Source organism: Piliocolobus tephrosceles, chromosome 11 (genome assembly GCF_002776525.5).
Source record: "Piliocolobus tephrosceles isolate RC106 chromosome 11, ASM277652v3, whole genome shotgun sequence".
Classification (NCBI taxonomy): Eukaryota; Metazoa; Chordata; class Mammalia; order Primates; family Cercopithecidae; genus Piliocolobus; species Piliocolobus tephrosceles.
Window position 1 is genome coordinate 68,987,814 of NC_045444.1, and position 16,626 is coordinate 69,004,439.

Below are 16,626 nucleotides of genomic sequence, written 5' to 3' on the forward strand. Positions count from 1 at the left end.
TACCTCAGAATGTGACTTTATTTGGAATTAGGGTCTTTACAGAGCTAAGCATGTAAAAATGAAGTCATTTGAATAGGACCTAATCAAATATAACTGGTAGCCCTATAAAAAGGGAAAATTTGAACATGAAATATGCAAAGAAGAAAAATGATGTGAAGAAACACAGGGAGAACGCCTTTAGAGTAATGCAACTACAAGCAAGGAACAACACAGATTACCAGCAAATCACAAGAAGTTAGGAGAGAGAGATGGAACAGGTTCTCCCTTGCAGTCCTTGAAATAAACCAACCCTGCCAACACCTTGCTTTCAGACTGCCAGCCTTCAGAACTATGAAATAATACATTTCTATTGTTTAAGCCATTTAGTTGGTACTTTGTTATGGCAGCCCTAGGAAACTAATATAAGCAGGTACAGATTACATGAAAAAAAAAAATCAGACAGCTAGCTAGTAATGCTCTTATAAAAATCTTACAAAAACTTAAAAAATTTACACAAAGGAATAACCAAGTCTACATTCTTCATGTTCACTCAATGCTTTTTATTTCGCTGTGATTGAAAAAGGCTAAAATTCTCACATGAATACTTCAAATGTAAAGATGCATTTGAAATGCATCTAAATCTCTAAAATTCTCTGAGTCCAAGTATTGCGTTAGGCACTCCCATAAACCGAGAACAGAAAATTGAAGCAGTTCAAGCTTTGTGACAATGATTTTCTAAGTCTGAAACGTGCATATCCTTTGGCAAAGCAAATTCCACTTCTTTTTTTACATTACAAGTTCTACTTCTGTATTGTTTCATTGCCTTTTTAAAAACAAAGAGGTGTCAATTTTAAAACTTCATTTGTAATAAGAAAATAACCTATAATATATACACATTTAACAGTTTAGGATGTTGGTATTTCAAGTGTACCTCCCTGATCTCCCACAAATTGGCAAGTTATTTAATACTTTTATTTATAAAAGTCTTCAGTTCTAAAAATAAGCTCCCTATAGAATACAGAACAAAAAGGAGAAAAGTGCTCATGCATTTTGAGGTTGAAAGGAAAGAACCTAAGAAAAGCAAAAGCATCTCAGAGTACTAAGCAGACCGCCAGAAAAGCATAGTCATCCTGAGAGTCATTCCTGAGACTGTATCCATCTAAAAATAGCTTCCACAAACAAATACTTCTTATATTTTCTCTTTTTAATTAAACAAATAGAAATTTTATTTATTTATTTTTAAGAGTAAAACAGGCCAGGCACTGTGGCTCATGCCTGTAATCCCAGCACTTTGGGAGGCTGAGGTGAGAAGATCGCTGAGGCCAGGAGTCTGAGATCAGCCTGGACAATACAGCAAGATTCAGTCTCTACAAATTTTTTTTTTAATTAGCTGGGTGTGGTGGCTTGCACCTATAGTCCCAGCTATTCAGGAGGCTGACGTGGGAGGACTGCCTGAGCCTAGGAGCCTGAGGTTACAGTGAGTTATAATCATACCACTGTACTCTAGCCTGGGTGACAGGGCAAGACCCTGTCTCTAAAATATAAATAAGTAAATATTTAAATAAATAAATAAATAAATAGCAAAACAGTACATAGTACTATCTAATTTACTCATTTGAACATCTAAAAAAATATAGGCCAGTTATTAAAAGTGAGTATTTCTGGAGAATGAAACTGGGAACGGGCCAAACTGAATGTTTTGACTTCACAATGAGTCAAATGACTATATTATGATATAATGACTAGTATCATTTAAAAATATATGGATTTTTAAAAGATGCAGATTATTGAGAACACTGGGCCATTTCCCCATAATTACTTAAAATATTTACAGGGCAACTAATTTTTATCATTAAGGTTACAGTATACACCAAAGTGTTAGGCTTGCATTTTTAATGCCTTTATGAACTATTTATATGAGACATATATTAAATGAACACTCTAAGTCTAATAATATTTATTTCTGTTTCTCAGCAAACGGAAGTTTTTGGTACAGATCGTGGTGGTAAACTACAGCCTGTGGGCTACCTGCTGGTTTTTATAAATAGTTTTACTGGAATACAGCCATGCCCATTAAGTTATGTATTGTCTACAGCTGCTCTCACACTGCAACGGCAGAGTGCAATCATGATGACAGAGACTACATGGCTGCAAGCCGAAAATTTTTATCAGCTGTCTCTTTATTAAAAAAAGTTTGCTGATGCCCACAGTAGAGTTTAAATATTTTCTCAAAAAAGATTTTGTGCTTTTACTTTAGAATTAAATATTTGAATCAGGATAATCAAGAGAGAGAGATTGGGATTTTTTTTTAGATATTTTAAAATTATAATAATCTATTCAAAAACTCATATATTGGCTTAAGTTATAAATATATTTATCCAAGTTTAATAATGAGTACAAAATGTTTCTTTTATGGTTAATTATACAAAAGAAATATTTTCAATAGGTATATAACCATGAGTATTTTATAGTTCTGTTATAAAATTCTTCATGTTAAATAAAATAACAAAACAGAATGACAGTAAAAGGTTATTCTTACCTGTAACCTAAACCAATCTAATCTCATTCCTCTGAAATCAAATACTTCCCCATCTTCAACTGTAGTAACAGAAAAAAAAAAGATTACAAAGCAAATTAATGTTTTCAGAAATCTATAAGCACATTTTAAATTTTAACAGCTAAGACAATTCTACTTCTGAGTATGGCTAAAAGAATTAAAGCCAGGGTCTTAAAGAGGTATATATGTACACCCATATTCACAGAAGAATTATTCAAAATAGTCAAAGGTAGAATCAACTTAAATTTCCATTGATAAATGAATGAATAAACAAAATGTAGTATCTAAATACAATGGAGGCTGAGTGCAGTGTCTCATGCCTGTAATCCCAGCACTTTGGGAGACGGAGGCGGGTAGGTCACCTAAGGGTCAGGAGTTTGAGACTAGCCTGGCTAACGTGGGAATCCCATCTCTACTAAAAATACAAAAATTATCTGGGTGTGGTAGTGTGTGCCTGTAGTCCCAGCTACTCGGGAGACTAAGGTGGGACAACTGCTTGAACCTGGGAGGCAGAGGTTGCAGTGAGCAGAGATTGTACCACAGCACTCCAGCCTGTGCAACAGAATGAGACTGGGTCTCAAAAATGAAATAAATAAATATCATAGACTATTATTCTTCCTAAAAAAGAAAGGAAATTCTGACACATGCTACTATGGCTGAACTTGAGGACATTAAGCCTAGTGAAATTAGCCAGTCACAGAAAGACAAATACTCTGTGATTCCACTTACATAAGGTATCTAGAGTAGTCATGCTCACAGAAACAGAAAGTTGAACGGAGGTTGCCAGGGGCTAGCAGGAAAGGGAAATGGGGCATTGTTGTTCAATAACCATTAAAAGAACTTGTTTTGCAAGATGAAAATGTTTTGGAGATTGGTTGCACAACAATATGAATATACTTAACACTATTGAACTATACATGCAAAAATGGTTGATGGTCAATTTTACGTATATTTTACAATTATAAAATAAAAACATTTTAAAATTTAAGAGTGAAGACAGTGAAACAATTCTCAAATCCTGTAAAGATGATGATAAAGGAGACAGTTGTGCTAAGGGAAGTAAAACCTTCTCTCCTAAGCTCTCTGATTCTCAGTGTGCTTACATGTCAATTTACAGGAGTTTGAATAGAATTTGAGAGATCCTACGAATAGAAACTTTGGACAGCATGCTGAAGTTCCACAAAATAACTCTACAGAAACCAAATATCACCAGAAAAAATTATTTTAGTTTCATTACTTAGATGTGGTAGCAATACAGACTGAACTAAGAAAAATGTTTATATATTTATTACTCAGAAGTTTTCAAGGTTTCCGATATCCTTTATTAAAAGACTAAAAGACTATAAAACTAAAACACACTATCAATCCACCAGAATGGAGTGTTCGAATAATGGCAAGGTGATTATATGACATCAATTTTTGAGACTGACAGATTTGAGCTCAAATTCCTACTCCTGCTTAATAGCTATTAGAGCTTGGCAAATTATGCTCAATAACTGAGAGGTTAACCCTAAAACCCAGAGTTTCCAAATCTGTCAAAAGTAGTAACAGTGTTGAAAAAAGAAATGTGGAGTAAACGGGACAATATATATGTAAAGGGCCTGGCACATACTAAACATTTTACAAATGGCATTAAATACTGTTATTGGTATGCTTGGATCAAATACATGATTTGCTACAAAATAAAAATGTTTTATTGTTTTTGTTACAAAATGCTTTTCTTCCTGCTTAATAATTAGAAATATAAAACTATAATTATTATTTTTGTAAATAGCATCACAAACCCATTTTGGATATCTTTGCTTCAGAGAACAATATTAAGACAAAAAATAATAGATCATTAGCCAAATTAACTGGTAAATTATCTCCTTAATAATAATCAAATTTGAAAATCGAATTAGAAGAAAATATGCTTTTATTTAAAAGGCTTCTTACCTTGTTTTACACTTAGGGAAGTCATAGTGTTAACAAAAGAGGACATGATGATTGATTCATCTTCAGGGCAAACAGAAAGATTCTGAAAAACAAAAAGACATCTAGTTGGGAAACAATTCAGGTCTATCAATTAGTGGACGGATAAACAAACTGGTATACCCATACTATGGAATATTTTTCAGTAATAAAAAAGAAATGAAATTTTAACACACACTGTAATAAGAATCTCAAAACCATTATGTTAAGTGAAAGAAATAAAAAATAAATGATTATGTGTAAAAAAGTACTTTTCTCATACACTTTATAGGAAAATTTATATGGAAAAGTATTTTTAAGGTGAAAGTATAGTATGACTTACTTTCATACTATACTTTGTATGCTTTGTATGGACAAACACCAGTTGCTGTCAGGGGCTTATGAAAGAATGATAAAGGTGTACCATAAGGGTATATAAGTAAACTGTTAAAGGTGTTGGAAAAGTTCTATCTTGAATGTGGTGATGGTAATAGTTGCACAAATGTACACAGCTACCGAAATTTACAACATGCACTAAAAATGAGTGATTTTTACCGTATGTTAGGCCTCAACAAAACTAAGACCTAAAAACCCTTTTCAACCTAGCTTAAAAAATGAATATTTGATAAACTGTATTTAAAGTGGATGCTAAAAAAATAAATTCCTTCTAAAAAGTGGATGCTTAGCTTACAAACAGCATAAATAAAACACAATTTCAAAACTTTATGATGTGAGTGAACTGTACACTTAAAAATCGTGAAAATGGTAAATTTTGTTACATATATTTTACCACAATAAAATATTAATGCCTATTGCAATCAACTAGGCTAACAGGTTTACAACCTTAGTTCTAAATTTATATGCTAGCAAATGGTGAAAAGCATTGTGAATATACTTTGCAACAGAAGAGGGTGGTAAAATGCTCAGACTTTGGAGTTAAAACTTGAGTTTGACTACTGGCTCTATTACTTACGAGCTGTGTGATAATGAGCAAATTACATAAGGCATTTCTTCTTCAACAAATAATGATAACTATATCCACTCTCAGAGGTATTCTACAGATTTGGTATGATACACTGTCAATAAATCTGGCAATTACTAATATCAGTATGATTGCTGCTGATACTATACTATTATATAATCCAGAAGAAATGCTAAGAATTAATTTTCTCAGTATTAGTAAACTCCACTTTATATAAAAACAGATGAAGTGACTCAGGAATTCTGGTTTACTTTTTAAACTATATGCTAGTATGAATAAATAATAAACAAGAACAAAAGCTTCTGGCTTATCTGGTAAGTAATAGCTATTCAAATAAAATTATAGTAAGGCAATAATACCCAAGGTTTTCTGTTCCCTTTTTAAATGACCATAGAAAGGAAGTATCTGAGCTCCATCTAGTGGATAAAAGAAGAAACAAACTATAGAGTTTAGAATACTAACTTCTAACAGTATATAATTCAAGGTAAAAAAAATTACATGAACAATTTTTTTCCTTATATTTTCAGATTGATTTGAAAAAAATGAGAACTTCAAAGTATGGTTATTTCTCTGGAAAACTAGCAGCTTTAGAGTAGTCTTTATATAAAGAGGATTCTTAACTGTTCTTTCTTTATACATTAGCTTACAGTCACTTGAAACATGTAATTCTACAAAGTGAAGCAAAATAAAATATTATTTCCTTAGGGTCAGTTTATTTGGAATAAAATTTTTTTAAATTTAAATAAAGATGAAAAACACTGAATAAGTAAATTATGGAAAGCAAAAAAAAAAAAAAAGGCTAAAAACCAATTAAGGAAAAAAAATTGGACATTTAAATGGGAATATCTATATGAAATCTTTATTTACTGGTCATCCTTTAACAATCTTCTTCAAAAATATTTTTATTCTACTCTCCTTCTAACAGTTAATTATCAATTATATTGTCTCTATCATCTCTTCTGAATCTCCATAGCTTCTGCTCAAGCTCAGGCTCTCATCACCTCTCATTTAGCCTACTGCTGTCATTTTTCTTCTGGTCTCTCTGCCTCCTTACTTGGTTCCCAGCAATCTATCATCCACACTGAACCAGGGTTATCTTTCTAAGTAGTACATCTGATTTATGACTAACCTCCTCTTTCCCAAGGCCCTCTGTAATTTGGTGAGTATACACCTTCATCTTCGGGATAAATAATCGTGTCTTTCCTTGTGTTCACTCTGAGCTTTATATACAGTTTATGCACAATACCTAACACATTGGACTACAGCTGTTTCTTCCCTTCTAGGTAATGATCTCCTTGACAAAATATAAATATGATTTATCGCTTGGCACATGATATTTCACAAATGCTTGTTGAACAAACAAATCAAATACTACCAAAGGTGGGAAGGAAGGAACAAAAGGGAAATAGTATGAGATAGTTTTTACCTGCACGAGTTCATTGAGGACAACAGCATCAAAGCCAGAAAGGTACTGCACGTAATACCTCTGCATTACAGGTCCATACTTCCTCACATGTGCTCTAAGCTCTTCCATGTAAAATATTAATTCAGCAATGTGCCTTTTTTAAAATTTCAAGAAAAATATTTCAAATAATAAATTCACCATTACTAAAGAATATATTAGAGGCCCTAGATCTTATTCCTAAAAGTATTTTTCTTATAAAGGTCACTGTTTAATACCTAATGTCAATTACTTCCTTTTTAAATTGTTTCATGAATAAAGAAATCATGGAAAGCAAAGAAAAAAAGCTAAGGCTAAAAACTGACAGCAGAAAATCCAAACTGAAAATAGTGTTCACGGGCACAGTGGCTCACGACTGTAATTACAGCACTTCGGGAGGCCAAGGTAGGCTGATCACTTAAGGTCAGGGGTTCAAGATTTTACCAACAAGGTAAAATCCCATCTCTGCTAAAAATACAAAAATTAGCTGGGCATGGTAGTGGGTGCCTGTAATCCCAGCTACTTGGGAGGCTGAGACAGGAGAATCGCTTGAACTCAGGAGGTTGAGGTTGCAGTGAGCCAAGATGGCATCACTGCACTCTAGCCTGGGTGACAGAGTAAAACTCCGTCTCAAAAAACAAAACACAACAAAACAAAATTAAATTTAAAAAATTCAAAAACAGGACATGTTATAAATACATCATCAAAAAATCTCAAATAAAAGAGGATTAGCAAGAAATAAAATTTTTCTGTATGCTCTTATTTTTCTGCTCCATTTTTCTAACTCTTATTGAGATACTGAACTAAAACAACACAAAGACACTTTAATGACACACTGGGTTGCAACTCTACAAACAGGATTTTTATTTAAATGTTTTGTGTAGCAAATAGTTTTAAAAAATGAATTCTGTAAAAAATATTACTGAGCATAGCAAGAAAACAAAAACTTTATCACCACAAAGCATACTACGAGAAAACAAAAGCCCTAATTTAAAACTAAAGTTGACTTTGCAGTCTAATATCACCTAATGATATATCACAAATATTCCAAGCTCTTCAAAATAATTTTGCTTCAAATATAAGTCTCCAGATTCCCCAGCCCATAAATCAGAATACAGATGGTGCATACCTTACAGTGATTTGGATGTACTATCTTTCTAATTTACAATGGTGCAGAAGCGATACACATTTAGTACAAATTGTACTTTGATTTTTGACTTTTTTTTCCAGGCTAGCAATAGGCAGTATGATACTCTCCCATGATGCTGCTGCAGTTCCCAGTCAACTATGTGATCAGAAAGATAAACAACTTACACTCTTCAGTGTACTATGTTGCCAGATAATTTTGCCCAACTGTAGGCTAATAAAAGTGTTCTGGGCAAATTTAAGGTAGGCTAGGCTAAGCTCTAATGTTCAGCAGATGAGATGTACTAAATACATTTCAACTTAACAATATTTTCAACTTACAATGGGTCTATCAGGACATAACCCCACTGTAAATCAAGAAGCATCTATATACAGAAAATAATTTTTTAAATGTTGCTAACGTACTTATCTATAAAGTCGTCTGCACTCTTCTTTGGCATGTTATCTGCATGACGAAGTAGCCAGATGATTTCATCACGGGCAAAGGATAATGCCATAAAAACAAAAAGTGCCTGTTTAAAAAAAATAAGTGTTTATTCTTATTCAATGACTAAAAACAAACTCGTAATCTCTTTCTATGTGAAAAGTCATTGGCAAGAAGTGATAATATCAATTCAAAAGAGTGAGGAGACTAACAGGAGAGGACACAAGAGAACTTACAAGTATGTAGGAGAGAGAGAGCATGCATACAAGGGAGAAGAATGCAGGGAGGTATGAGGTACGAGTCAAGTCAGCAAATTCCTTCTCCATTAAATATAAAAATCCTTTTATGTAGTCCCTGACTCAAATTTCAGTAAAATTTCATTTAGAAATGCTTTTTAAAATTTTAATATGGCACAATTATTGAAATAATAATTAAATCAGTTACCTTGGGACCTAGCAATCCAGGCTGATCAGAGAGGACAGTAGCCAATTCCTTCAGTGCAGATCTTAAAAACTTGCGTCTTTCTCTGTGCATTGAACCGCTACAGGGAAAGACACCATAATAGTTTATCTGCTTCTACTAAAATTTTTATTGGCAATTAAAGTAACTGGCATTACAGGTTCAACTTCCAAAGTCTTTTTTTAGGAAGCCAAAGTTCCTATAAAAATAATCTTCTATGTGTTTGTCATTAAGTGAGTTTCTAATCTTACGTTTATCCTGCCTTTCTTGTGTTGCTTTTTAAACTACGTTTCTTCTGTTATTCTCCATCTATCAAAATCCTACCCAACCTTCAAGACCAGTCCTTCAAGAAGCATTTCCCAACATCCAGCTATTTATTGATGAATAATTTCTCCAATTTTAGTACCATACAGCTTTAAGCACTTTACAGACTGAAATTCTTGACGGTGACCAGGCCCATGCCTGTAATCCCAGCACTTTGGGAGATCAAGCTGGGTGGACTGCCTGAGCTCAGGAGTTCGAGACCAACCCGGGCAACATGGCAAAACTCCGTCTCTACTAAAACTACAAAAAATTAGCCAGGTATGGTGGGCGCCTGTAATCCTAGCTACTTGGGAGGCTGAGGCAGGAGAATCACTTGAGCCCAGGAGGCAGAGGTTGCAGTGAGCCAAGATCATGCCACTGCACTCCAGCCTGGATGACAGAGCAAGACTCCACCTCAACAACAACAAAAAAAGAAATCCTTGAAGCCAAAAACTGACTGACTGTATACCTTTTTGTCACTTCCATATAGAAATTAACAAATATAAGTTAATAAATATCTGGTTATCTATATTCTTATTAAGTTATATTCCTATTAAATATACAAAACTGAATACACAAGAGCTATAGTCAATAAAGGTATTGGGATGAGATCTACTTGGCACTCTTGTTCAAAAATAGAAAGATGGGGAAAGGAAGGGATAATCATAAATATTCATATACTAGGTATTTTAAAATTAAGATTAGAAAACATTCTCACATATTAACAGAAGGAAAAAAAATCATAAAATGTTCTAAGTATTCAAACTCCTCACACTACACAAAATACACACTGCTCCAAGAAAGTTTTAGAATTTAGATAGGTGCATAAATGTATGTGTGTATGTGTGTGTGTGTGTGTGTGTGTGTGTGTGTATGAATGACGCCTATGCCAAAAACCCAAGTATAAAGAATACACAACACTAGTAATTTTGCTGTGACACAGTAGGTCAGTTTCAGAGGACTCAAATTAAAATCCATCCTCTCCCTGCATGACCTTAGGTTCCAACTCTAAGTTTCAGTTTTTCGTCTATGGAATAAGTATGATGGCACCTGTCTCAAAAGAGGCACAATCTTTCATGATGCCTCATATACAGTGCTTCTATGTTACTTTAATTTCAATGACAAGCTCTTTTTACTGACAATAATAAAGTCATCGTATCTTTCCAAGAAGAAAATGAACAAATGTTATTTTGATTATTTTACTTCACAGGATTACTGTGAGGAGTCTGTGGTGTTTATTGGGAGAAAATGTCTATAAAGTACTTGGGCCTGGCACTGCTTACTACTTATAATTATTTTATTTAATAAATAGAAGAAGGAAAATAAAAATACCTTACTTGTAAACAATCTTTATAAAAGATAGCTATGCCTATATGTCTGCCTATAGTAGGGTCTATCCCATGAAGAAATAATAATTATGTGCATTTCTGCAAGTCTAGAGAGGAATTCTAATGAACTCCAAAGTATGTTATTTGCACTAGAAATCATTTTTGAAAATTAAGTACATGTACTTCATTCAAGTAAATAAAATATGCATGAGGAATGATATAGCACAGATACAATGAGTAAAGATGGTTTAAATTCCCAATATCTATCTTATAGCCTAAACTGAAATTCTAAAACTTCCCGTGGTTTCATAGTTTTCTCTATGGAGTGATGCTTGCCTTCTCTCTGCCTTATATAGAAATACTGATAGATCAAATACTATTATCTGTATATAGTACCTAAGTTCACTGCAGAAAATATTCTACATTAAGTATATCATATATGTAACAAAGTGAAATATTATTTAGAATTATTTAATGAGAAAACTGGAAAGTTGTTCAAAGATTTAAAATACACTAATTTTTCACTTAGGATAGCTATATATTTACTAATATAAGAAACTAAAATTGGGAAAGAGGTGTACTCTTAAAAGTAAATACTTGCCGAGCACAGTGGCTCATGCCTGTAATGCCAGCACTTTGGGAGGCTGAGGCGGCTGATCACTGAGGTCAGCAGTTCAAGACCAGCCTAGCCAACATGGTGAAAGTCTCCACTAAAAATACAAAAATTAGCTGGGATTGTACAGCGGGTGCCTGTAATCCCAACGATGCAGGAGGCTGAGGCAGGAGAATTGCTTGAGCCGGGAGGTGGAGACTGCAGTGAGCTGAGATGGCATCACTGCACACTAACCTGGGTGAGAGAGCGAGACTGTCTCAAAAAAAAAAAAAAAAAAAAAGAAAATATTACCTGGAAGAGTTATAAGGATATATTAATTTTCATGTAGTAGTACAAAAATCATATTGGTATGCAGAGCATAGTGGCAGTGAGATTACACCCAAAGTAAGAGTCCTTTGTGTGATACTTCCTTATAGCATTTTATCAACACTTCAAAAACATTTAAAATCTGACTTCACTAATTCCAAGGTTCTACATACTGAGGCTATCTACTTAATATTTCTCATTGACTGAAAGTCCCCCTCTACTACCATATCTTGCATACTATTAATCTGTACTCACTTCAACAAAATGATGCTTTAAGAATTTTTTTCTTGATTAAAACTACCACAGATAAAATAAAACTACTTACGCATGTGACACGGCTGCCTCCTTGCATTCTCTTATGTCATTAATACGTTTATTATAGCTAGGTGCAAAAACAAATTGCATGTTAGTTTAATTTGATTAATAACTGTTAAAATGAGTAAGTCTAATACTAGAAGTCAATTAAAAATGACATTTTCAATTTAAAACCTGGCCCTCAAACTGGAAGTGCATGGAAGAATCTACCCACACTTTTTCCTAGCACTTAGATGTCCAGTCAAGCCTTCCTAAAAGAAAAAAAGTCACATTATATTAAATCCAATAATAAAATTAAACTTTACAATGTAGATTTTTTAAATTAAACGTTATTACTTCCTTAAGCCTCAAAGGAGACACTGAAATTATACTTCTGATGTAATTAACATCAGAAGTTATTTCCAAAAATCTAAAGTACTGACAAAGCTATCATTTCTGACTTTTTAATCAAGTCTATCTTTAAGCACGAAAAAATTCTGAAAGGATATATATTAGTGATCAAAAGTAGTGATGGTTTGGATAAAAAGGTTTTGTGATGGAGAAAACTGAGGCAGAAAAGCATTTGCCGACTTTAAATTATTTTAAGAGAACTATATATTTTAAGCTATGTATTTTTTTTAAAAAACTTACTTTTCAAATAAAAAAATTTAACATCAGCTTAAAGATGCTACCATAAAAACAAATGCTAATAATAACCAATTTCATGAATAACAGATATAAAAACTCAAAATTCCTAAAATGTTAAAGAAAAAATATCTTCCTGACAACCTCTCTAAAAATCTCTTACACTATGGCCGGGTATGGTGGCTCACACCTGTAATCCCAGCACTTTGGGAGGCCAAGGTGGGTGGATCACTTGCCAGCAGGAGTTCAAGACCAGCCTGGCCAACATGGTGAAACCCCGTCTCTACTAAAAATACAAAAATTAGTTGGGCATGGTGGCGGGCACCTGGAATCCTAATTACGCAGAAGGCTAAGGCAGGAGAATTGCTTGATCCCGCGAGGAGGAGGCTGCAGTGAGCCGAGATTGCACCACTGCACTCAGCCTGGGTGACAGAGCGAAACTCCATCTCAAAAATAAATGTAAAAAAAGTAAATAAATAAAAATCTCTTACACTAAAATGAACTCCAACTTCTATATTTAAGTGCTCTAAGATTTATGTATTCTTTGGGCAAATTTCCAAAATATAATAATTCTGTAACCATCACCCTCTATAATTAATAAGATTTTATACTTATGGTTTGACTATGATAATTCATATTTTAAACTGGATGATCATTCACAATTAAATTAAAAATGGAAACTTCTCACAACTTTAAATATAGAGATTCTCAAATGACAAATTTATCATTAATAAAGCATAACAAAGACAACTGGTTTCACGGTGTCATTAAATTTACTTGCACCATACATAAGTTCACTCAATACAGAGAGGCTAATTGGTTTTAAATGTTTACATGTATTTAAATATGATTCCACAACGAGTTTGTCAGTATGCTAGTATATGATATTAATATAAGTTTCATGATTTTCAATCTAAATCAACTAGAAAATGACAAAGCCCATCTTGCATATAATATTTCAGGGTATTCCACCATCTAAAATAAGAGCTGAAAAGTACATAAGGCACTATTTGTCATATGACTGACAGATCACTGGCATAAGAATATCAGTATGGTGACAGAAATCAGAACAGTAGTCACTTGAGAAAGGAGTGGGGGGAGTAGGGGACTAGGCATGGCAGTACTGACCAGAAAGAAGCACAAAAGAATTTTCCAGAGATGATGGAAATGTTCTTACATCTTGATTTAAGTGGTGATGATGCAGGAGCATTCATATGCAAAGTCAATGAGTTATACAACTAAGATGTACGTATTTTTCTGTTTATATATTTTATCTCAATAAAGTACTCGTGAAGAAAAGGGCAGATTTCTTTAACCTCTCCAAGATACAGATACAGGAGGTTAAAGGTGATGCTCAGGAACCTGGATTTCAATTTGCATTTCAGGGTAATTCTTACGTACACTAAAATGTGAGATATATTGGCTTAAATTTAGTGTCAGACATATACACATACATTGAAATATCTAGAAGTTTTATTTCATTTTAATTTCATTAGGTCATTATTCAACTGGATGTGAAATAAATGTAGGCAAATTTCATTGTTATCTGAAGCTAGGAAGCCCAACATAAATATTCAATATAAGTACAGAGGATCCTAGGTATTTTTAAACATTTCATAACTGCCACCAGGTCTGAGTTCAACTTAGCTTTTATATATTGGCTGAAGAATCTCAAGTGGAGAGAAATGAAGTTATTTAAAATTTCTAAGAAACACATTTCAGATAATTATTTGCCGAGCTGGAAATAAATGAAAATAAATCATGTGGAATATTTTATATTATTTAAATAAAAACAACATGATTTCCTACATGCAGTGGTATCATTTCTGTAATTGTTATAATTAATCAAATTAACTATTTTTTATTGCTTCATATACTTTTACAAGTACACCCTATTCTAAAATAACACTTATAAAAATTTTAAACCCTAAAATGTATACGGTACTTTCACATCGAAAATCATATATGACTTGCAAAAAAGAAGACACATCTTCCTTCTCCTGTATTACATGCTTTGAAACGTCAAGTAACCTCAGTTTTTTTTAATATGTGAAGTTACCTGTAAAAAATATGATTATTACCTATCAGGTTGACTGTTAAAAACAACTTCCTGGGATCCAAGTCAGATGGTATAGGCTGTATCTTCCTGCAGAGTGTGACTACTCCTTTATCCCCAAAATTTCAGTAAAGATAACTCACTCACCACCCTTCTCCAAAAAAGACAAAATAAATGAAAATGCCATACCCTCGTATGTTTACAAATAAGTCTTCTGCAGCTTTGTGTATGTGGAAAACTTCATCCCGAAAGAGAGAGAGGCAAGAGCTACTCTGAAGAGCTAGCTTCCAAAGGTTCAGTGCTGTAGCATCAGTATTTAGGATCCCATGGCACAAAATAAAGCCAACTTTAAATAAAAAGAAAAGCAAATATAAATGTAAATATAAAAGTATTCCAAGGTTTGGTAACAGTGTAGCTTTTGGAAAATACAGAAACGTAACCATGACCACTAGATTGAGCTTCTGAGTAACAGTAACAATACCTATGTACAAGCCATGGTAACAACATGTTTCTTTTCCAATCATAATTTTCTGTATTCTGCAAAACCAGTTATTTGAACCTGCACTGACAAAATGGGAAAAATGTCACTTCTGGGTTATGAACCAAGTCATTTTAATAAAAGTAACATTTATAAAATATTTTCAACCAAAGATCAGAACTTTCTAATTAACATATAATGCAGTAATCATTACAATTGTTATAATTACTTAAAAATAAAGCTTATCTTAGGGCCTGGTGCTGTGGCTCATGCCTTTAATCCCAGCACTGTGGGAGGCTGACGTGGGAGGATTGCTTGAGCTTATGAGGCAGAGGTTGCAGTGAGCCGAGGTTGCGCCACTGCACTCCAGCCTGGGTGACAGACCCTGTTTCAAAAAAAAATTTTTTAAATGGCCGAGTGCAGTGGCTCATGCCTGTAATCCCAGCATTCTGGGAGGCCAAGGCAGGCGGATCATGAGGTCAGGAGTTCGAGACCAGTCTGACCAACATGGTGAAATCCCGTCTCTACTACAAATACAAAAATTAGCCAGGAGTGGTGGCACACCCAGCTATTCAGGAGGCTGAGGTAGGAAACTCGCTTGAACCTGGGAGGCATAAGTTGCAATGAGCCGAGATCATACCACTGCACTCCAGCCTGGGCGATAGAGCAAGACTCTGTCTCAAAAAAAAAATATATATATATATATAATTTATATGTATATAATTTACATATAATATATAATTTATATGTATATAATGTTATCTAGTTTAGATGAATATAATTTATATAATATAGCTGGGCGCGGTGGCTCAAGCCCGTAATCCCAGCACTTTGGGAGGCCGAGACAGACGGATCACGAGGTCAGGAGATCGAGACCATCCTGGCTAACACGGTGAAACCCCGTCTTTACTAAAATACAAAAAACTAGCCAGGCGAGATGGCGGGCGCCTATAGTCCCAGCTACTCGGGAGGCTGAGGCAGGAGAATGGCGTGAACCCGGGAGGCAGAGCTTGCAGTGAGCTGAGATCCGGCCACTGCACTCCAGCCTGGGCGACAGAGCAAGACTCCATCTCCAAAAAAAAAAATATATATATATATATATATATATATAAAATATATAATTTATATGAATACAATTTACATACTATATATAATTTATATGTATATAATTTATATACAAATAATTTAGTGTATATAATTTATAGTTTATATGATCTATAGTTCATATAATTTATATATGAACATTATATATATTATGTATACATACACATAATTCATAATTTATTCTCTTTGTGTATGTATACATAATATGTATAATGAACATTATATATATTATGTATACATACACAAAGAGAATAAATCATGAATATTTCCTAATCATGAGAATAAATCAGCATCTCACATTTTAATAGCATCTCACATTTTTAATAGCAATTTATAGTTCATTAAGCCTTCTCATATATATTATTTCAAATGATTATCCTGTATAGTAGACAAGACAGGTGGTATTCTTTCTTTCTTTTTCTCTTTTGGGTAGAGACGGGGTCTTGTCACGTTGACCAGGCTGGTCTCAATCTCCTGGTCTCAGGCCATCCTTCTACCTCAATCTCCCCAAGAACTGAGATTACAGGTGTGAGCGACTGCACCTGGTCCATATGCTTCTTA

At 33.7% G+C, this 16,626-nt stretch overlaps 1 protein-coding gene across 1 annotated transcript in view; it reads right to left on the reverse strand.

The window, feature by feature from the left end:
- NCKAP1 (NCK associated protein 1) overlaps nucleotides 1–16,626 on the reverse strand; it is a 112,177-nt gene that overhangs the window by 47,087 nt on the left and 48,464 nt on the right. The window contains exons 9-15 of the mRNA XM_023212384.3: nucleotides 14,673–14,829; nucleotides 11,814–11,870; nucleotides 8,924–9,020; nucleotides 8,461–8,567; nucleotides 6,895–7,027; nucleotides 4,472–4,553; nucleotides 2,519–2,577 (exon numbers count right to left, since the gene is read on the reverse strand). Coding sequence (XP_023068152.1) covers nucleotides 2,519–2,577; nucleotides 4,472–4,553; nucleotides 6,895–7,027; nucleotides 8,461–8,567; nucleotides 8,924–9,020; nucleotides 11,814–11,870; nucleotides 14,673–14,829 — 692 coding nt within the window. The remainder of the gene's footprint in view (nucleotides 1–2,518; nucleotides 2,578–4,471; nucleotides 4,554–6,894; nucleotides 7,028–8,460; nucleotides 8,568–8,923; nucleotides 9,021–11,813; nucleotides 11,871–14,672; nucleotides 14,830–16,626) is intronic.